This window comes from Sciurus carolinensis, chromosome 3 (assembly GCF_902686445.1).
Source record: "Sciurus carolinensis chromosome 3, mSciCar1.2, whole genome shotgun sequence".
Classification (NCBI taxonomy): Eukaryota; Metazoa; Chordata; class Mammalia; order Rodentia; family Sciuridae; genus Sciurus; species Sciurus carolinensis.
The window spans coordinates 180,860,629-180,882,812 of NC_062215.1; the positions used below are offsets into that span (position 1 = coordinate 180,860,629).

The 22,184-nt window shown below is 47.9% G+C and overlaps 1 protein-coding gene across 2 annotated transcripts; it reads left to right on the top strand.

Annotated features, from left to right (window-relative positions):
• The first annotated feature begins 2,114 nt into the window (after window positions 1–2,114).
• Asb1 (ankyrin repeat and SOCS box containing 1) lies at window positions 2,115–21,950 on the top strand. Of its 2 annotated transcripts, XM_047546420.1 has the most exons (5): window positions 2,118–2,275; window positions 5,274–5,415; window positions 7,209–7,511; window positions 14,971–15,356; window positions 16,514–21,950. In XM_047546420.1, the coding sequence occupies exons 1-5, from the start codon at window positions 2,227–2,229 to the stop codon at window positions 16,639–16,641; spliced, it is 1,008 nt and encodes a 335-aa protein (XP_047402376.1). In that variant the 5' UTR covers window positions 2,118–2,226; the 3' UTR covers window positions 16,642–21,950. The 2 variants fall into 2 exon arrangements, with proteins under 2 accessions (XP_047402377.1, XP_047402376.1); XM_047546421.1 differs by lacking the exon at window positions 7,209–7,511 and having other exon boundaries at window positions 2,115–2,275.
• The last annotated feature ends 234 nt before the right edge of the window (window positions 21,951–22,184 follow it).

Sequence of the window (22,184 nt, forward strand, 5' to 3'; positions counted from 1 at the left end):
AGTGGGAGGATGCAGCTGGGACTCAGAGGGGGCAGAGACAGCCCCCACTTCACCTGCGGTGGTGCTGGCCCTGTATCGTTGGGCAGGGACAGCTGGGGCGGATTCCTGTGTGTGGATGACATGACCTGAGTCACCTCTCCAGCACTCACTGAATGGCCCTTTGTGGGTGGATCTTCTGGGCTCAGAGGACCTGGAGGAAGTGGACCCTGGAGAAGAGAGACAGGCTGAGGGGCTGGACAGTCTTGGGTGTGAGTCCTGACTCGACCTCCTGTGGGCTGTGAGGTCATGGGTGTGGCACAGACCAGGCTGCTGACCTTGGGGTCCTGAAGATTTATTTATTTGGTAAAGTGGGAAAGTGGACTTTCCACTTGTAGCACTCTGGCTGGACACTGCCATGAGCAGAGCAGGATGGGATGCGAGACCACTTCCCCACCATGGAAGAAGTGGCACCACAGGTCTTCACAGGAAGAGACAGGCTCCCAAGGGCAGCAGCAGAGGTCGTGGGGCGAGCTGAAGGCACGGAGTGAGGCTCTGCTCAGGCCACTTGGTGCCTTCCTGTGAGGGCTGCTGACAAATAGGGCCAGTTACTTTGGACCCCCTGGGACCAGAGAAAGCAGTGCAGCTGAGCTGGATGGAGACGGGCCCTCGAGACTGGCTGCACAGGAGAGTCACCAGGAGCTCTGAAATACCTAAAGCCCAGCCACATCCCAGACCAACTTCATCAGGATTTTTTAAAGTTCTATGTAAAATTGTGGTGAAACATACATAAAATTTACCATTTTAACTTTTCTAAAGTGTACAGTTAATTCAGTGTTAATTCACAATTCACATCACTGTGCAACCAGTCTCCAAAACTTTTTCTTCCTAAACCGTTCCCATTAAAACACTAACTCCCATTCCTCCCTCCCCCAGCAACCTGGCCCCCACCACTGCACTCCCTCTATGACTCTGACTCCTCTGGGGACCTCAGAGGAGTGGGATCATGCAGTATTTGTCCTGTGTGGGCTTATCCCCTGAGCACCCATGTAGCTTGCCTCAGAGTGCCTTCCTTTTAAGCAGAATGCTGTATCGATTCCCCCCCCCCTCCGGTTCTGTTTATCTATTTGCCCAATTCATGCACATTCAGGTCATTTTCAGCCTTCGGTGTTTTTGACGCTCCCAGGAGCTCCAAATGTGCAGCTGTGGGGCAGAGCCAGAGAGCTGGGCACACCACCCCTGGCTTCCTGCCAGGCACTATCACAGGGTGTCGCCCTCAGTGGTTATCAAGCTGACACCACTGTCGCCAGAACACCCACAGTATCTGCCAGGCCTGTACCCAGGTGGTCCCATCCTTTGCATCTGCGCCAACAGGACTGTGCCTCTGAGCCAGCCTGGGCTGGCCCTTGGGGGTGCCTGTGGATTATAGCTCCCACCCAGGGGCTCCCTCACTCCAGTCTGGCTAGCCAGTAACGGCCACCTCTTGGGGTGGAGTGTGTGGGAGTGTCTGGCCTCTGGTCTCAACCTGCTGCTGGCTCTGTACTACTCTGCTTCTAGAACCTGATGATGCTCTTCCCTCTTCTTCAAGCGCTGCCTGCTTCTCCACTGCAGTCCTCCTCATGCGCGAAGAGTGGGACAATGAAAGGAGCTGGGGGTAGTCATGCTTACAAACCCAAATGCAACACACATAACTGACAATGGTGCAGTATCTGAAACTGCGAGTGTGCAGGGAAAGTTTGTTCCCGAATGGGTTCATGCATTTGATGCAATCTGTCAGGTACCACCTGTAATTAGATAAAGACAGGACTCCTGGTTTCATGGGAGGAGTTTTGGGGAGTGTTTACCCATCATATTTACACATTCCCTTCCTTGACCTTGCTGCAAGGGACGCGTGGCGCGACCCCACACCTGCGACGCCCTCCAGGGCTTGCTCCTTGCCGCCGCAGGGCGGGTTAGGGCACTGAGCACGCAGACCCTCAGCTCGCGCGCGGCCACCCGACATGCAAATAGGACTCCGCCCCCAGAGGGCGCGTTTCCAGGCTCCTCTGCTTCCTACGAGTACGCGTCGGCGCAGTAGGCGCCCCCTCAACGCTGGAGTCGGGCAGCGAGACCGGAAGCGGAGACCAGACCTGCGCCGGAACCGGAAGTGGTCGTGGCCGCGCTGCTTCCGGCGGGCGGGGTGCTCAGCCCGGGTCTCCCGGAGCGCTGACGGGCCGCCGGCTTCGGGGCCAAGGCGCGGCCAGAGCACCCATGGCGGAGGGTGGCGGCCCCGACGGGCGGGCAGGGCCGGGGCCCGCAGGTAGCGTGGGCGCGGGGTCGCGGGGCGCCAGGCCGCCGCCCCCAGGACCCGGCCGGGTAACTGCGACCCGCCGGCCGTGCGGGCTTGCCTGACCCGCCGCGGGAGGGGCGTGGGTCCGAAGGCTGTGTCGCGCCGATGTGAAATCGCAGGAGAGGGTCCCTCTTTCCGGGGGAGGGACTCCGTCCTCGGCGCTGTCCGAGCTCCCAGCGGCGCCAGGTGCCCACAGGTCCATCTGTTGTTTTCTGGGAGGCTCCCGCCCCGAGAGTTAGTTGCTCACCCTTCCACTCAAGTGTGCAGAGATCTCAGGAGCAGTCGTGAAGTTGTCCTGGAGACTGCGAGTGGCCGTTTTCTCCCTCCCTCCTTCCTTCCCTCCATGCGTTCTGCAAACTCAGCTAGCGGGGCTGCAGTGAACCGAACGAGCTCGCTTTGGTTGGCATTGACTTCTACCCCAGGGACGGCCAGGACCTTAGGTCTGGAATGCCTCTCATGTGGAGATGAGAGGTGTTCTGGAAAAAGGAGGCAGGCAACAAATTTCCAAGATAGAGAGGGGTCCTATCTGGCTTTGCCCTTCACACAGGGGTGCTTTTGTATCATGTACTGTACTGTTTCGTTAGTACGTTTCTGCCTTGAGGGGAGGGGCAAGGGTTAAATGTTATTCTGGGGTAATTATGTTGTCATTGGAGTAGCTGATTAGAAGAATGTGAACATGAAGTTGTCTTTGACCCTGGAGCTTATGCAGATTCTGAAGCTGCAGTGAGCTGGGCCAGGGAGTGATGGAGAGAGGCCTGTTTACTGTGAGTGGTTGCCTTTCATCTGACTCTTCCCCACTCCTGCTTTGAGCCTTTCCACTCTATGTTAATTTCGTCTGTGGGATAATTATGGTGGAGGAGACCACTGAATGAGGATGAGGTGGTGGCTTAAAGGCTGTTCCAGCTTGATGCCTGCCTGTTGTTCTACTGCAGGTCTGCTTATGGGCTCAGAGTGGGAGAACTATGTGTTTTTGAACCTTGTAAAGATAACTACATCCCCATTGTACCTATGGCTGAGTCTTGAATACAGAAGGCACTCAAAGGAGGTTTGATTTGAATACAAAAGGCAGCTTTGACATCTGGGAAAAGCCCACTTCTTCAGGGAAGTGCTTGGTCACACACTAGGGTAATATGGCAGGGCAGGGACTTGAATACAGGCAGTCTTGAGTTTATGCTGTCTACTTACACACCTGTCTGTGCAGTTGTTCCTGCCAAACTCTTGAGGATTCTGGAATTTCTTTTGGGCAGTGGTGTGTTTGGGCTAAGATGTGAATGAAGACTCAGTTAGATCCAAATAGGTATCTGATTGTGCAGATACCTTTTGTTTAATACTCTTTTCCTCCTCTCTGATTTTGATGCCCCTTTATCACAAATTGAATTTTTCATACTAAGGTCTTTCTGGACAGTTGATTCTGTTTGATTTACCTTTTTATTCTGATGAGAGGTCTGTTTCTAGTAGGACAAGTCTCTTGTTTCATTATTCTTACTGGAAAGGTATTCTCCCTTATTTATATTTTCAAATAAATTTTAGAATATCTGATATCAAAACCCCAAAGAGGGCTGGGGAGATAGCTCAGTCAGTAGAGTGCTTGCCTTGCAAGCACAAGGCCCTGGGTTCGATCCCCAGCCCCACAAAAAAAAAAAAAAAAAAAAAAAAAAAAAAAAAAAAAAAAAAAAAAAAAAAAAAAAAAAAACCAAAGAGATTGGTTAAGCTTCATTTATTGGTAACATTTAAAATTTTGCTATTATTGAACATGGTATGATTCTTCTACTCAACCTAGTTTTCTTCATTGTCTTTTATTATATACAGTTGTGTTTCTATTTATATACATATGATTTATTTCTCCTTTTCATTGAGGTATAGCTCTGTAAGCAAAGTGCAGTCATTTTAGGTTTACTCTCTGAATAGTTCATTTTCATTGGTGTAATGGAATACCTGAAGCAGTCTAAATTCATAAAGAAAAGAGGTTTAGCTGGGCATGGTGGTGCATACTTGTAATCCCAGATACTTGGGAGACCTAGGCAGGAGGATTACAAGATCAAAGCCAATCCCTCCAAGTTATAAGACTGTCTAAAAATAAAAAAGGGCTGGGGTTGTAGCTCAGTGGTAAAATGCCCCTGGGTTCAGTTATCAGTACTGCCAAATACACACACACACAGATTATTTGTCTGATGGTGTTGGAGGCCGAACAGCTGGTACAGGCTCTGATGAATGTGCCCTGCCTCATGGCAAGTAATGACAAACAGTAATGGTGGAAATGTGTGATCACATCACTGTACCAGAAGCCAGCCACTGGGTGGGGCTGGGCTTAGGTTTTACAGCTCTCTAGTGAGAACTAACCAGTGTCCCTTGAGAAATACCCCAGTCCCTTCAAAAGGTACTTTCCAGCTGACCTTGTGACCTCCCATGAGCCACACCTTTTCCAGCACAGGAACCTCCGAGGGGACAGTAGCACATCTTATGAGTCATTTTTATATAGACAGCAACATGGAGTAGCATCACCCAGGATGCAAGTAGCAGCTCTGGTTTAGTCCTAGGATTTTACCACATAAGTCTCTCTCAGTGATGGAGATGACTGGTTCTCCTTCATAGTTCCCTAACTTTTATTTTAAGATATTCTTACATACTTGGGGTAAATTAGAGTAATTGCATGCTAGATTTTTGATATAGTAGTTTTGGTTTAAATTTGCTGATACTTTTATTTAGGCTCTTATTTCTGTATTCTGTAGTAGGTTTGGCCTATTGTTCATTGGTTCTGTCATCTTAAAGTTGTTTTAAAAATCAGGGTTGGTGTCAGGAATGTGATAGTTTGGTAAGGGAAGATCTCTAGTTTTTTCTGTGATTTATTTACTGAGAGTTCGAAAGCACCTGTGTAGCTAGAAGAGGTAGCGCTTAGTGCAGATGGTGCGTCTTTGTGGTTGGCCTCTCAAGGTTTCCAGTGCTAACAGGGGCCCTCTCTTCAGTGCAGGTCCTGATCTGAAGGCGTGGCTGAGGGAGCAGTTCTGTGACCACCCACTGGAGCACTGTGAGGACACCAGGCTCCACGATGCGGCCTACGTGGGAGACCTTCAGACCCTCAGGGACCTCTTGCAGGAGGAGAACTACCGCAGGTGAGCATCACTGCCAGGCCGCGCTGGGCTCCAGGCCCCTTGTGTCTGCATGACTCTGTGGTTCATGGTTTGCTGTGCAGAACAAGCCCCTGGTGCTTGGAGGAACGCATTCCAGCTTCAGAGGATGGAAGGAGACTCAGGGTGCAGCAGCAGAGTTGTCAGAGGTGGCCGGGTAGTGCGGCAGGGGTCTGAGTTCAGGTGCAGCTCCATTATGGACCTTTGTGTTTTCTGGCAGCTCCTGGTCCTCCTTGGACATCAGCTTTCTCAGTGCTGTTCCTGGTGGTGCACCCTCGCCCTTTCCAGTAGACCCTGCCCTCCTGATGTCCTGTGCACCCATAGCCACCTTCCTCAGTGGCTCTCCTTTGGTGCTCTCTGGCCTGCAGCTGTCGTGGCAGGCCGCTGTCCTCACTCCACCAACTTGCAGATAGTCACCAAAGTCCTGCTTTATCTCCTTGTGCAGGACACTGGGAGGGCACCCAGCCTGCCTTCTCTCTGGAGTGTTCCCTGGTTGCTTTGTGTGTAGCTGGAGTCCCAACTACATTTAAAACTCAACTGCAACTCAGAACTCCTCTGTATTTCTGTGTTTTAGCGTCCACTTTAGAACTAGGTGACCATGACTCGATGGAAGTGCCCATATGCTGGGACTAATGTACTGCTTTTCTGTAGATGGTTCCTGAGAAAAGGGTTGCTAGCAGCCCAGGAGGATGTTCTTTCTTTTTGTCCTTCCGGTGTTTTAGTGTTATTTCATCAGAGCAGATATCAGTATTAAAACAAACAAACCATTTTTTAACTTAATTAATGTGAATGACTCAGACTTCCTGCCCACCTCCCATCTGGGTGAAGCTTGCAGATGTGACAGTAGAGTGAAGGAGGTCCTTGCCCAGATGTTTCCATGTTGCTTTTCTGTGTATTTTCCTCTCTTATATTTAGTGACTCTCCTGAGATATTTTTATTTTTATTTTCATTTCTTTGGCGATGAGTTCTGGACTTAATTGGCCCATCCAAACTGGTACACAGCTGAAGGAGGATCCCTGAGGGCTGGTTTGGGGATATGCTGCCCACCACATATTCCTGGTTCAGTGTTCTAGGTTCCCGAGATTTGTTCTGAATTCTCTTGGGAGCTAAAGGTGGATTGCACCTCTGTTGCTGACCTGGAGACTCAGTGGATGACTTTGGCAGCGTCGTCTGTTGATACCACTTCCTGAGACCTAAGTCTGGGCAGTTTCTTGGTGTTGGCCAGGACTGCATTTCCTGTGCCATCTTAGTGACTCCTCAGGCTCTTCCAGGGAACATAATGGTCATGTAGCCCTGGTATCAATGGCAAGGCCCAGAGAGAGCCCTAGCCCCAGCCTCGGCCTTCACAGGCCGTGACTGGAGAGAGGAGCTTCAGGTCCCTGACATGGATTCCCACTCAAGGGTGCTGTCTGTACTGTGCTGTCTGGCACCTTCTCCTCTCCTTTGTAGAGGAATGTGCTTTGAAACTTGGATCAGGAAATCTAAGAACCAGAAGTCTCAGTTCTAGTGCTGATCATTCTGCCTGAGCCTTGAGTTTTCTCATCTCCAGAATGGGATCTCAGGGTCTGCCCTGCCCTGCCCTGCCCTGCCCTGCCCAGGTCTCAAAGGGTCAGGGCTCACGAGCAAGGCAAGTAGAGGCATTGTTAAACCTGAGGGATTTAACAGTAAGTGGGTGGTCCTCTCGGGCAGCCTCTGCGTCACATTTCCATCGTGAGAGGGCAGAACAGCCAGTCTATTCCTGGGGGTGCCTCTCACAAGCTCCCTGTGTTCCCCTGTAGCCGCATCAACGAGAAGTCTGTCTGGTGCTGTGGCTGGCTCCCCTGTACGCCATTGCGAATTGCTGCCACTGCAGGCCACGGGAACTGTGTGGACTTCCTTATCCGGAAGGGGGCCGAGGTGGACCTGGTGGACGTAAAGGGGCAGACGGCCTTGTATGTGGCTGTGGTGAATGGGCACCTGGAGAGTGCCCAGATCCTTCTGGAAGCTGGTGCCGATCCCAACGGAAGCCGGCACCACCGCAGCACCCCTGTCTACCACGCCTCTCGAGTGGGCAGGGCTGACATACTGAAGGCTCTTATCAGGTCAGTACTGCAGGTGCCTCGGCCCCCTGTGGGGCGCGGCCACTTCCCTGCGGGCCCCTGCAGCCACCTTCGCACTCCTTGGTGTTTGGTTTTCCCTTTCTTTAAAATTAGACTTGCTGCTCTTGTATTTGGTTAGTATTTTAATAAATAGCTTTATCAGTTTTCTTATGTTTCTGCCTAATGATTCATTTTTATGTACTTTTTAATCTTTATTTTTCCCTTAACTTTTTGAGCTGAGAGCACTTTTTCATTTTTTCCTCGATTAATAATGTAAACATTCAAGGTTATTTATTTACCTTTCATTAGAGCTTTGACCACATTCTCTAAACTTCCTTTTTGTTGTTGTTAAATAGTTGAAGTTATTATTTTTTAAATAATTGAAGTTGGTCTAGGGTTATAGAGGAGAAAGTGTAATATCACTTTCTAAATTTATTGTATCATGCTCAAATAATATGGCCCATGTAGTTTCCATTTTGGAGGTTCTCCAAATTTATTATAATTTTTTAAAGTCAAACTACATTGTTGTGGATGCTTGAGCAAAGCACATGACCATGGGTGTTTTATTTGCATAGTGCAATTTGTTAGCCTCAATTATTCTGTTCAGAATCCCTCCTTTTTAAAATTGTTAATTTTTTTTTTTTTTTAATCATTGAACCTGCCAGATATGTAGAGAAGGCTTGTTAGTTTCTAATCACTGTTTGGACTTTTATCAGTTTCCCCTTGTGTTTCAGGTAGCTTTTGCTTTGAATAATTTTGATGCTTTCTGAACTCATAAAATTGTTATTTATGGATTGTGCCTGTTATCCAAATGAACACTACTGGTTTCGTTTAAGACTCATCTACATAGCATTATGTAGTATTTAATCCTGGTGAGTTGAAGTAGCTCTGTGTGTTCATATAGAATTTTTTGTCTGGTATTCTGTTTTTTAATATGGTTAAAAATATTGTCATAGCTGATGTGAGAGTCTATTCTGTTATCTGTTCCTTAACTATTTCCTTTATTTGATATCTCTTGTTTGTTTTTTGCTTTGTTTTGTGACAGGGTCATGCTAAGTTGCTGAGGCTGGCCTTGAACTCACCATCCTCCCACCTCAGCCTCCCAAGTAACTGGGATCAGAGACGTGTGTCAGTGTCTTTTGTTCTGTGATAGTGTTTTATCTACTTTCCCCTCCACTATTTTAGGAGGTCTGTAGTCTTACCTTAATTGTATGAGTAGTTTCCTTTTATTTTTGTTTGTTTGCACCATATTATGTTTCTTTTTTTGTGTTTCCAGTCATGATTTTGTACCACATGTGCTTTTTCCTGCCCTAACTCTGGCCAGCTCATTCTGTGATGGGACAGGTACACTTTAGATAAGCTGTTACTGAGAAGGATTAGGTCAGGGTTCTGTCGTGAGAAGCCACAGTCAGGAAGGTGGAGCGGGCAGTGGCCTGGCCTTCCCTTACCTGGTGAGGAATGTGGGTGTTCCATCTAAAGGTTTTGTACTAAATGACTGTAGAGTTGGTTTTTGCCAAGAGAGCTAAGGTTGATTGAGGTTTGTATGAGAGGATGATACAGCTGTGAGGCTTTTCGTTCTTTTTAAGGATTTCTAGCCTGACCGTCTGAGCTGCCTCAGTTCTGATCTTGTTTCTTGGAGAATGTAGGTCCTTAATTTGGGAATTTTCTTAAGTAGGGTCAGTCAGTGAAACATGTCTTGGTTCCTGGAACACCGTTGGGCCTTTCAGTCTACTTGTGATGCCTGGCTGCTTTGAGTTGCCTGCTTGCTTGGCTGAGAAGTGCATGTACAGAGGCCCTTCTTGAGAAAACTCACCAAGATGTCCTGTCCCCCGCCAGCATAGGGCACATAATGGGGGTGATATGGTTAAGTTACTGAACAGGTGATATTACCAGAATATCATCAATATAAACTTAGTTCCTGCCTGCCCTGTGTATTTCTGCCTTGGGCAGGGCTCTCATCTTTGACTTTTGTCTTATTCCATAGGAACCACCATTTTCTTATTTGTAAGTTTCTTTGATGTACTTTATTGCTGATGTTTTGGAATGAAGGTAAGGAGTGGTATTTCTGTATGAGCTGAAGTTTTGTTGATTTATTGAGTCATCCCAGTGGTTGCTTACCTGAGATATTAAAAGCAATAGGGGAATTTGTAAAATATTCAGGATTACAGTTAACCGGATTCCATCTAATAAGTGGACAAATTAGCTCAGCTAGTACCAGATTGTCATATTTCCCAAATTATAAGCATTTTGGAAGACGTGTCCTTGAGGATATCCAGGGGAAATCCCTCTGGAGTCGTGCAGTGGAACATTGGTCTGGTGGGTTTCATCTGTGTTCTCCTGTTCTCCTGTCACACCCAGAGGGTCTTAGGGGTGGGTGGTGTTTTCATTTCAGTGGACACATCATCATGGTGTGGGCATGTTGGTCTGGGTGCTTGTCCTCAGGCCCGTGTTGCCTGGAAGCATCACTTTTACTTCCAGGGGAAAGTTCTTGTGGACACTGCAGTGGTGCTGACGAGACAGACTCTGAACCATGCTTGCTGGCTGGACTGCTGGCCAGCTGTACTTATTTAGGAAATGTCACTCTTCACCTTCTTCCATATTGCCATTTCCTGTTTCAGATGAAGTTCTCAGGTGCATGGCTTTTGAAACATCACAGAACTGTCTGGGGCCAGTGAAAGCTCAAGAAAACTGGTGCTGGCTGATGCTGCCTATGTTAAAGAGTCCAGAGTCAGGTATCAAATCTTGGGCAGGAGTCTTGCAGAAGTGAGGTTGTGTTCCCAATACCTCTGATCAGATGGCAGATGATTTCAGTTTGTCCATTACTGCTGCTGTTCACTTTGATCTTTTGGTTAAAGTGGTGTCTGTCAGATTTCCTATCAAAAATACTTCTTTGTAATTAGTGTTTATAGAGGCACCTGGCAGCCAGCCAGCTCCCTCTCTCTCTCCCTCCCTCCCTCTCTTTCTCTCTCCATCTCCTGTGCCTCATCTCAGAATTTTGTTTACTTATCATGTAGACTCATGGTTTCTGAGATTGTCCAGTGAACTACAATCTATTGTCATCGTTATTTATTTTGATGCTCAAATTGTCCCAGATTTGGCACTTTAGCTGCCCTCGCTTCTCTTCCCTCCTTCTCCTTCTCTTCCCTTCTTTTCATCTCCCTTCTTTGATCCCTTTCCTTCACCCCTTCCTTCCTCCCTCCCTCACTGAACCCAGGAGAGCTTTACCACTGAGCTACACACCTAACCCTTTAAAAACATTTTTTTTTTTTTTTTTTTTTTTTTTTTTTTTTTTTTTTTGCGGTGCTGGGGATCTAACCCAGGTGTTTTGTTTTTGAGATAGGGTCTCTTTAAGTTGTGGAGGCTGCCCTCAAACTTGTGATCCTTCTGCCTCAACCTTGTGAGTTGCTGGTATTACAGGCGTGTGCTGTGCACAGCCCATGCTTTATTGATTCTGTCTGTATGCTGATAAGAGTTCATCTTGATACATCTGATATAGTCTGATACTGCAGAGTTCATCCTAGTTTTCTCCTTTTCCTGATTTTGTTCTCCCTTTTAGCAGTGAGAAACCTGGTTCCCCTTATTCCTAGTATGTTTACTTATGTTACCAGCCCCCGTTGCTTTCCTCCCACATGCCTCCTTGTCCCACTTGAGATCTAGTACCACATGCCAGGCAGCCATCCTCAGCAGGTGCCCTGCTCACTTTGCCAGGACTCTGGCCTCTTGTCACACTGCCTTCCCTACTACTGTAGTTTGCTGACCTATGTAGAGTAAAAGTTAACTGTACATTTGGTTTGGGAGAATTTTAACTGACTGAGAGCCACTTACTTAGGCTTCTTTGAGTGCAGTGACAAGGGCAGGTATAGCTTTGCCTGTGGCGTCTTTTAGAGATGGCCTGGTGAATCCTGTGCTTGCCCTTGTGAAACTGGTGTTCTTACCTTTGGGCTCTCCTTGGGGATGAGGAGGGGGATGGCCCTGGGTTCCCTTCCTTACTGCTGTGCACATGCCTCTGATGTAGGGCTGTGTCATGCTGCCCGGCTGGCTCCGTGTCTTAGGGTCTTGCAAGTGAAGCGGACACTGGATGAGCGAATATTTAGTGTATCGGAACAGAAGAGCCATGGTGTTGGGAAGGCCGTGACAGCGCCAGCTAGATGTGTGCTTGGGCTCGCTGGTTCCTTCCTGCTTTCAATTTTTAGGGATGGCTTTTAGTTAATTTTTTTTTCACTGTGCAAAATATTTACATGGTTCCAGATCAAATCTTTAAAACAGGTATATTTTTAAAAGTCTGACTTCTAATCTTGTCTTCTTTGTTCTGTTTTCTCCTTCCCTTGTAGGTAGCCACTTACAAGTCTATGGTTTCTCCTTTCATTGTGACCGATAAGCAGCTGTATGTAAGTGTGTGTGCTGTAGACATAGCACACGCTGTCACCACCTGCCTTCCCCGTACTTGTGCTCTGGAGGACTTCCCGGAGCAGAGCAGTGGTGCTCCTTACTTTTCACAGCACAGGGCTGCTGCTGTCAGATGAACCACGGTCCAGCCAGTCCCTGCTGATGGACGTGTGGATGCTTTCCTGTCCTCAGCTGTGAAAGGTGGTGTGTCAGTGAACTGCTTTGTTCAAGTATCTTCATAGTTTTGCAAATGTGTCTTCTGGATTTAGATCTCAAGAAGTGTAATTGATGAGTTAAAGGGTAAATGACTGTCATTTTGGTAGCAATTTCGTTTCCCTTCTGTAGGGATTGTTTCACTTTACATTGCACCAGCAGTGGGTGAGACTTCCTCTTTCCTTAAAACCTGGTCAATAAATTTTTGGATTTTTTTCCCCATTTGATAGGTGAGAAGTGGTATTGTAGTATAGTTTTTTTTTTTTTTTTGGTAGCAGGGATTGAACTCAAGGGCACTAGACCACTGAACCACATCCCCAGCCATATTCTGTATTTTACTTAGAGACAGGGTCTCACCGAGTTGCTTAGCGCCTTGCTTTTGTTGAATCTGGCTTTGAACGTGCCTCCTCCTCAGCCTCCCAAGTGGCTGGGATTACAGCCGTGTGCTACTGTGCCTGGCTGTAGCGTAGTTTTTAATGAGCATTTCTGATGTTCTGATTGAGGGTGAGCATCTTTTCATGGGACTAAGAGCCATGTATAACTGTCCATATCTCTAGCTTGTTTTTTTCATAATGCTGTCGATTTTTGCCATTTATAAGATTTGTATGTGTTAATGGTATTAACCCTTTATTGCATTTTCCCAGTTTTTAATTTTATTGTTTTACTTATCTTGTGCTATTTTTTTTCTATGCAAAAGTTTTTTGTTCTTTAATTTTGTGTAACCATCAGGCAGATTTTACCCAGAGATTTTTTTTCCTGACTTTGCATGGTTTCATATTTTACATTTTTTGTTCTGATAGAGTTGAATTTATGCTGGTGTGAGCCCATTTGTCCCCTGCTTATTTGAGATAACACCTTACCATAGCCTGCATTTCTGTATGCAGTTTGGTCCATTTCTGGATTTTCTGTGAAGTTCTTTGGTTCTGTTGGCTTGTCCATATGCCTGTATTTTATGAGCCTTTGTAACAGGCTTTGCTTGAGATAGGGCTGCCTCCCCAGCAGTAACTTGTTTATCTTGTTTGATTTTCCAATTGTGTAATCAATTTTTATAACTCCAAGGATGCTATTTGTATTAATTTATACTTGTCATCAACTTGGTTCAGGAGTGGTGCTTTCACTTATAAAATAAAGGTAGGGAAAATAGATGTCCTGATGTCAAGTATGTGGCATGTCTTTCTGTTTTCTTAGTTCTGCTTAGTTAATCCGTGATTTATCATTTTCCTTATGCAAACCTGGAACATTTACTAAGTTCGTGCTTACGTTTGTCGTTCTAACATTTATTCTGCTAGCACAAAGGGCATCTTCTCCCTTGTGTCTTTAGCTTGTTTGTGTGTGTGACTGAGGCAGTCTGCTTACGGCCTGCTGCTGTCTTGATCTCTGGTTGCTTGCTCTGGCCTTTCTAGAGACTGGTCACACCCTGAGTGTGGGAGGCGTTTGCTTCTTCCTTCACGTCTCACGCCTCTGGTTGCTTTCCTTGCCCAAGTGTTGTCCATCCTTTAGCTCCAGTGCACAAAGGCGGCCACAATCTGGGAGTCTGTGCACAGCTTCTGCTGACTCATGGGTGGAGGAAATAGGTTTTTTCACCTTAAGGACATCCTCAGTGTTGAGTTTTGTCACATGCCCTTCCTTGCCTTTGCATCTGTGCATAGACACCCCCCTTAGTTCCACTAATGGGGTGTACTGCGTTATGTTAATGGAGTTTCTGATGTTGGGACTGGCTTTGCATTCTTGGGATAATCCCCATGAGGTCATAGTATATTCCTGTATTAATTCTTTTCTTTGCTAATATCTTTTTGAAAAGTTGTCACTTGATACTTGTAAATGAAGCTAGTTGGTAGTTTTTTTTTTGGTATATGTCCTTTGTCATGTTTTGGGATTATTGTGCTAGTGTCATAAGATGAATTTGGAAGTTTTCTCTTTCTTCACTCTGAAATAGTTTAAATAGTCTTGGAATTACTGCATCTTTAAAGGTCTGAAAGACTTCCCTTCAGAGTGTTTTGGGTGAGTGGTTTCCACCTTTTTTTTTTTTTTTTTGGTACTGGGGATTAAACTCAGGGGCACTTGACCACTGAGCCACATCCCCAGCCCTATTTTGTATTTTATTTTGAGATGGGTCTCACAGATTTGCTTAGGACTTCACTAAGTTGCTGAGGCTGTCTTTGAACTTGCTATCCTCTCCCAAGCCGCTGGGATTATAGGCGTGCGCCACCACGCCTGGCCACATTTTTTTTTTAACATATATTTTTTAGCTGTTGATGGACCTTTATTTTATTTATTTATTTATATGTGGTGCTGAGATTTGAACCCATTGCCTCATACATGTTAGGCAAGTGCTCTACCACTGAGCCACAACCCCAGCCCTGGTTTCCACATTTTTACCTGTTGCCTTACCTTGCTGGAACGAATAAACTTTAGTTGCCCCTTGGGGTCTGTGGAGATTGGTTCCAGGACATTCCAGGACCCTGGTGGACAGTCATCTGAGCATACTGAGTCCTTCTTAGAGAAGGGTATTTGCACAGAACCTACGCACAACCTCCTCTAGACTGTCAGTCATCTCTAGATTACTTGAGGTACATAATATAATGTAAATGCTGTGTAAATAGTTATGCTGTATTGTTTAGGGAATAATGAAACTAAAATGACTCTTCATGTTCAGTACAATTTTTTTTCAAATGTTTTTGATCAACAGTTGGTTGAATCCTCAAATGCAGAACCTGCTCAAGTGGAGACGTGGCCACACTTGTGATCTCTGGAGTCTCCATGGCCCCCATGTCACTTTGTTAAAGCCTCCTGCCTAGGGTGGTGGGGCAGTCTTTGTGGACTGGTTAGTTCATGGTAAGCCTGACTTTCCTCTCCCCTGTAGGTATGGGGCTGACGTCGATGTCAACCACCACCTGACTCCTGACACCCAGCCCCCTTTCTCCAGGCGGCTCACCTCCCTGGTAGTCTGCCCCCTGTACATCAGTGCAGCCTACCACAACCTGCAGTGCTTCAGGCTGCTCCTGCAGGCTGGGGCAAACCCTGACTTCAACTGCAATGGTCCTGTCAACACACAGGAGTTCTACAGGGGCTCCCCTGGGTGTGTCATGGATGCTGTCCTGCGTCATGGCTGTGAGGCAGCCTTCGTGAGTCTGCTGGTGGAATTTGGAGCTGACCTGAACCTGGTGAAGTGGGACTCATTAGGCCCAGAGTCAAGGGGCAGAAGGAAAGTGGACCCTGAGGCCTTGCAGATCTTTAAAGAGGCCAGAAGTAAGTGACCTGAGCTTGGTTCTGATGAATAGTTTGGTGGGATTGATTGAATAAGCAAGAGATAGTAATTAAAAATAAAACAAAACAGACCCAACTAAGCATTTGGCCCAAGTCCTCAGTTGTAGTTTTCCAGAATGGCTGTTTAGATTGATTCCTAAACACCAGGAGCAGATAACAGAATTTCTAGAATTATATTCTCTTTACCTCTTTGCTCTGTTTTGTGTTAGTCATTGATTTCTTTTTCACATGGTTTTAAAAAGAGCAAAACTGTAAACCCATTTTCTAGGGTTCCTTACTTTCCTTTCTTTAGCTCCACTCAAATACTGTTAGTTTGGATTGTGTGATAAGTATTTTTGTTAGAATAAAGTCTGTAGTTTGCTCATTTATGAGGGAAAAGTTGATGACAGAGTTTGGAATCGATCAGTGCCTTGGCCTTGAGAGCTCTTTGTGGGCCTCAGAAGTTGACCTTGTCCTTTGACCTCTGGGCTGCGTATCCCTCCCTGCTTCCTGCCTGGGTGCTGAGTGTCAGAGTCAGTGGCTTTTTCAGCACTTCACCTCTTGCACAGAATGTTAACCTTGAAGCCCTTTGTTGTTAAATTCACATAAGTTGGTTCAGCTGTCCCCAAATTAGTTGGCTGGTGATTTGGGAACCGTGCTGATAGAATAAAGATGCATGTCCATGGGTGTCACTTGTCACCCTCTTCACTAACCCAGGCAGGAACTTGGCTATGCCTTTTTGACCCAGAGCAGATGCTCAGCCTGGTCCCCTCATGAACTCACGGACTGAGTACTGCTCAGTTCATGGTCCCCCATTTCCTTGGGAGTCCCAGACTCACAGAGCTTTTAAGGATCCCTTGGGAGTCAGTTGCTTGCACCTGCTGGGCCTTCAGTGGGCAGCTTTTATTTTGTCTAGGGCTTTAAACAGAGTGGAGAGAGGAGATGCTGTCACAGTGAGCAGATGCCCCTGGTTAACAAGGCTGTGAAGAGGGAAGGAGTAGAGAAGACCCTGCTCACAGGGCCTGCCCACCTGACTCAGGAGGAAGCTGGCATGGCCGTTAGTGTGGTGCTTTCAGTCAGTCACAGCCAGCCTTTGGCCTTCAGAGTTGGAACAGTAATTTACCTTCCTTCCTTGGTCTCTGTTTCTTCCTACTCTCCAGGTGTTCCCAGGACCTTGCTGAGTTTGTGCCGGGTGGCCGTGAGAAGAGCTCTTGGCAAACACCGGCTTCATCTAATTCCCTCGCTGCCTCTGCCGGACCCCATTAAAAAGTTCCTGCTTTATGAGTAGAAGATGCAGGTGATCTGAGTGAAAGCCGCCATCGGTTCTTGCATCTTGTGCACCCTCCTGTGCTGCCGACGTTGGTGAAGACGGCCTGTTCTCATGAATTGTAATTCCATCTCAGGTGCTGGGGCCACCGAACAGTCCTTGGGTCATTGTCAACCGAGAGGCTCATACAAAACTTAATTTTGTTCTTCCTGAATATTTCTGTTTTGGATTTTTGCAGTTGTATATTAATGAAATGGGCCATGAAGTGTGTGCAGGTGTGGGTGAGACTGGAGGCCTGCCGATTTCCCCAGTAGGGAAGACTCCTAGCACTTTCCAGAACTGTGCTTCTATTTATTTTTCTACTTTGCAATTTGATTATTCTAGTAAAACCTAATGAAAATGGAGTTTTGGTTAAAAAAAAAAAAAAAAAAAAAAAAAAAAGAAGTAGGAAGCAGAAACGCAGTTCATGAACTTGCTTGTGTGTTTTCCCTGCTGCTGGGGTTGGTGTGTGCGATCGACACCCGCCACTTCCTGTCACCCTCATGCTCTTTTTGGAGTTGTCTCCATTCACGGATGGTTTCCTGGCTGTGCGGCTGTCCGGATCACCTGGGTGTGGCGGGCACGTGCACGACTTGTTTGCATACATCCCGGACCTCGCCTTGTGCCAGTGGTGTCAGGAGTTTTCTGTCTTTCACTTCAGGAAGCTTCCAGACTGAGATTGACTTACGGAGGCCCACAGAGAACCAGCCAGGAAATGATTGCCTACATTTAGATGAGGACCATCCCTACAGCATTCACTGCCAGTTACAATAAGAAACATCTGAGGCGCGCTCTTCAGTCCCTGCACGTACCAGGAGGTCCGCTGAGTGGTTCCAGGCTTTCAGTTGCAGGTGTCCAGTGCATAGCTCATCTGGTGTTGGTTGACTGTCCTTCTCTTTTTGGGCCTGACTGCCTTGGTAGCTGTGTCTAGAGTCTAAGGAAGGGGAGAGCAGTGAGGCCGAAGTTGGCAGTAGTGGAGAAAGGACCTGTCATTGCGGGTGTCTGGCTGTGTGGGTGGGGCTTGCTCCCTCACTCAAGACTCTTTAGCCAGGAATAAAGGTCACTGGCAGGTAGTGAAATGTCATTTAGCTAGTTGAAGACTCTGAGGACTATTGTTTGGATTTGTGGTGATTCTAAACTTCAGAAGTGTTTAGAATTTCTGCCATATGAAAATCTAACTTGTAAAAATTAAACTGATGATTTTAATAATTCTTAGCATCATCATGTGTTTTAGCCAACCAGGCAGGTGAAATATGACCTTCATGTTCTACAGCTTAAAGATGGAATTGCACCTCTTTGGGAGTCCTAGGTGGGCTCCCTGCCAGAGCATTGTGCCCACCCATGTGTGGATGCGTGTAGCTGTGAGGGAGAGAAGCCAGCAGGTGATTCAGAGGGCAAAACCAGTTACAGGGCATTTACCCGGCTGTAGGGATGTGGTTATGAGCTGGCTGGGTTCCTGAGGCCTGAGATGGGTCTCTGTGCTGCTCCTGTGTGGGACTTGGGCGCAGGTCAGACTGAGTTGGAGAGAGCTTTCCTAGGAGAGGAGAGGAATGGTAGGAGTTAGATGAGGACCGTGACAGCTGGAGCCATGTGCCCATGTTCTCCAGTCCTGGAGAGGGACTAGGTGTGTTCCTTGAGGCAGTCAATGTGGGACTAGGACCAGAGTTGCACTATGGCTGGGGCAGGAGCTTTATTGAATTCGGGAAGGTTCATGTGAATGTTTGAGCCACCTGAATATAGACGATTTACCCTGGAGGGCCCTCTTTCACTGGAGATGGGTTGGCCATGGCTTTTCACCTTGGTAAGGTTGAGAGTGCTTTCAGGAGTGGGCAGTTCACTGACCCCACTTGGAGCCATTTCGTGGTTTCCTGGTGAGGTTTCCTGGTTCTGCCTTTTTGCTCAGGAGAGAACCCGCAGCCGAGCCCATCCCACACTGAGGTGGCTGTGTTCTCAGGCTGCAGAGCCCCGGGAGTTCTGCCGTGCAGGAGTGCCTTCATGCCCGCACCCTGCGCTCAGGGCTCGCTTCTGGTTATTGAACCCTTCCCGTGATCTCTAGACTAAACTGATCATCCTCCTTGGGACAAGGAGGTCATGCGTCTCTGGGGGAAAGTGAGCCAGGGTAAGTGACCCACTCCTGGTCTTCCCCTGGCATGGGTTGTAATCCCAGCTGGTCTGCAGGTGGCCAGCGTCATGGCCCTTATTTATTTATTTATTTTTGGTACTGGGGATTGAACCTAGGGGTACATTACCACTGAGCTGCATCCCTGGCCCTTTTTATTTTTTGAGACAGGGTCTAAGTTGCTTAGGGGCTTGCCAAATGACTGAGGCTGGCCTCCCAACTTGCAGTCTTTTGCCTCAGCCTCCTGGTTGCTGTGATTACATGGAGGCTGCCCTGCCTGGCTAGGTCCCAGTTCTTCATCTGCAGAGGACATGTTCAGCTTCCCCTTTGCCAGTGTTTTTTTTTTTTTTAATCTCAACAAATTTGAGGTTTAGCCTTTTGTATGAGGCTTCATAGCTGCCAAACCTGGATCTGAAAACAGTGTTGGTAACTAACGAAGGTCATCTTCCTGTTTTAGTGACACTCACTTTACTAAAACTTCTTTTCTCTTGTGTTGTCAAGGCTAGGATACAGGGTAAGAAAAAACAGCTCTCTCCACCTGAGCGCTTTATGAAGTCATGCTTCTAAGTGCTGGGGCACCTGTGTCCCACATATCAAGGAACTGTGGAGCCAGCGAGGCTGCTGCCTCCTGGCCCAGTGCAGGAGAGGGGCTCAGTGGACTGCTGGGTGTTGTCTCCAGCCTGCTTGGGGCAGCTGCTGGCCACTAGACTCCCCCCCACACCCCCCACCGCCCCAGCTGTGTGCTGTGAGCATGGGTGGTGGGTGGCATCAATGCTTCTGAGAATTCAGCTTTGGAGTCCTGGTGAGGGGTTTTAGATGTATTTCCAGAAACCCATCAGTGGGTGTTATTTATATAGCTGTTTATTTATATTCTGCCTTGTTCCAGAAAAGGGTTCACAGCAGCAGTGCCTGTTCTGTGGTGTTCTGTTTTGGTGTTGGTAATAGTCAAAGTGTCTTAATAGTCATCTGTCACTAGCAGTTTCTAACATTGACTGTTTCTGTCATCAGGCTTAAGTACCATAAATTTAAGTTTTTCTTCTTCTTCTGTCAATTGATTCTTTAAATAAAAAATTTGTGAAAGAGAAATTTATAGCACTCATGGGCCTGCATGGAGGAGGGGCCTGCCCAAGAGCTGCTGCGGCCTCTGCTCCACTGCTGTCCTTGTGGCGGCAGGCAGGCCTGGGAGCAGTGGGGCTCCGGTGGTGGAAGGGCGGCGGCGCCTCTCCCAGGCTGCATGCGCCATGCCGGAGCCGCCTGCCGCTGTGAGTCGCTGTTGTCAGGACTGCTGTCCCTCTTCCTAGTGGACCTGCCTTTGAGGCAGTGACAGTACTGGGAGAGCTGGTGACTTGGAGGCCCAAGCTTGACCTAGAGCTGTCACAGGGCGACTGGATTCATGTGGCCCACAGTGTGGCACTGGGCGGTGAGGCTCTGTGCAGGTGAGAAGGATGAGGACACATTTATTCAACCAACAGGATTGTCTTTGATTCTGAAATCATGTCCTTTCTCTTAGGAGGATAAAATGTCCTTTTATAAAATGAGTGGCAGAGGGCAGTGTTTTGACTTTTTAAGATGTTCTTGGTCATGGAACAGAGTGTCAGCTGTCCTTCGTCAGCCCAGCTTCCCTGAGCCTGCCCACCTTTAAGCTCGAAACGCAGGGCCTGCCGAGCTGCAGTGAGCACGTGTCTGCACCAGAGTTCTGGGTCTGCAGTTGCCTGCCCATGGGGACAGAGTGTTGCAGTGTTCCTGCTGCCTGTGCCCAAGGACGAGACCTGAGATCCCTTTGAACTTGAGGAAGTGCAGACTCCCTGTGCTGAACCTCTGGCCTTCTCAGGGTGGACTGCCCCTTCCGTCAGGCCCTGGGAGACCAGCACCCCTGGATGCTGGTGATGGTGCCAAGCGTGGCTCAGTCAACTGCTGGCACCGGGGCTACAGGCTCTAGCTTCTGCCTCCTTTCCTGCCTGCTCACCCACCAGGCCCTCAGCAACCAGTGCTGCTTCCAGGAGTTTAGATTCTGTGCCAGCACAGGTCGTACTCCTGGAAGTACCTGTTCCCACAGGCCCTCCTTTCTCTCCCTGCTCACTTAGGTCTCACTGCCTCCTCCTGCTCTAAATCCGACAACCTAGGTGTGCAATAAAGTAATTGATACGCATGCATGAATAGTGGGACTCAGGTCCTGCTGCAGAATTCCAACCATTCTAGGCTGTCAATGGGAGAAGCGAGTGTGGCGGGAGGGACTTCCATTGCCTTACTGTGTGTTGCTCAGGGTCTTTTCCTTCCTTAAGTTGCTTTGATTTTGAGGTCTCTGAGATGTACTAGATAACCTCAAAAGGGCATCAGTCTTGTTTGAATGTGATGTGTGTGAACACAGCATTCCACATACAGGGTGACATTTTGCAGCTGCAGTTTAGCCAGCAGCACCCTGCTTTGCCCTGTGGTATCTGCACAGCTCCTACCACCTGTGTTGGTTGTGACAGGCACTGGGGCCTCTGCCTGGGACATGCTGAGAGATGCTCCCACCAACCCTGTTTCACTTTCTGCCTTGACGATGAGCATGAGTTTATCTGCAGTGGCTAGAACCATGGCCGTTTTTGCTTCTGTGCCTAGTTAAAGCTTTCAAATGTACGATGAAGGGCTGGGGATGTGGTCAGTGGTACACTGCTTGCCTGGCAGGCATGAGGCCCTGGGTTCCATCCCCAGATTCCCCCCAAAAAAGTATGATGGACGTTTTTGATATGTTATTATAACTTTAATAAATGCTTTTCCCCCTTCTAGTTCCCCCCAAATGCCTTAATTTTCTAGACTGCCTCACTGGGTGGAAGCACTGGCCTTGTGAAATGTTGGTGTGCACGTCTCACGAAGGTGGCTCTGGACAACCTGCCATGCCTGGGGGTCGGGCTCTGGAAGGTGCGCCAGGGGCCCAGGGAGGCACCCAGATGTCGTGTACAGGTTTGACCTGCTGACAGCAAGGTGTTCACAGCCCACCGCTTTCCAGCCAGTGAGGCAGTGCAGTGTTGTGTGGGTGGGGGCGAGGGAGACCTGGAGAGAATGTTGTTGCTGGCCCTTGTTCTCTGAGACCGGTTTTGTCCATGTGTTGGGGCTCTTGGAGGTGTGGAGATTTGGGATGAACTCCAGAGTGAATTAACTAAATAAAGAAAGCTGTCTATTCATCTTGCTGGTGGCTCCATGGCGTGTCTTCTGTTTTTGTCACTTTTGGTGTTTTCGTCATTCCTCATGCTGAGCCTTCCCACCCTCCCAGCAGGACTTCTGTCACGCCCGGCCCCAGTCCCTCTCCGCCTCACCAGGTTTGGGCCCCAGTCCCTCTCCGCCTCACCAGGTTTGGGCCCCAATCCCTCTCCGCCTCACCAGGTTTGCGGTAGAGGTTGCCACTTGGCATCACCATTGATTC

Coding starts and splice junctions, on each gene's coding strand:
- Asb1 (XM_047546420.1), top strand. CDS start 2,227: ATGGCGGAGGGTGGCGGCCCCGACGGGCGGGCAGGGCCGGGGCCCGCA. Junction 5,416..7,208: donor CAGGAGGAGAACTACCGCAG/GTGAGCATCACT, acceptor GTTCCCCTGTAG/CCGCATCAACGAGAAGTCTG. Junction 15,357..16,513: donor GATCTTTAAAGAGGCCAGAA/GTAAGTGACCTG, acceptor CCTACTCTCCAG/GTGTTCCCAGGACCTTGCTG.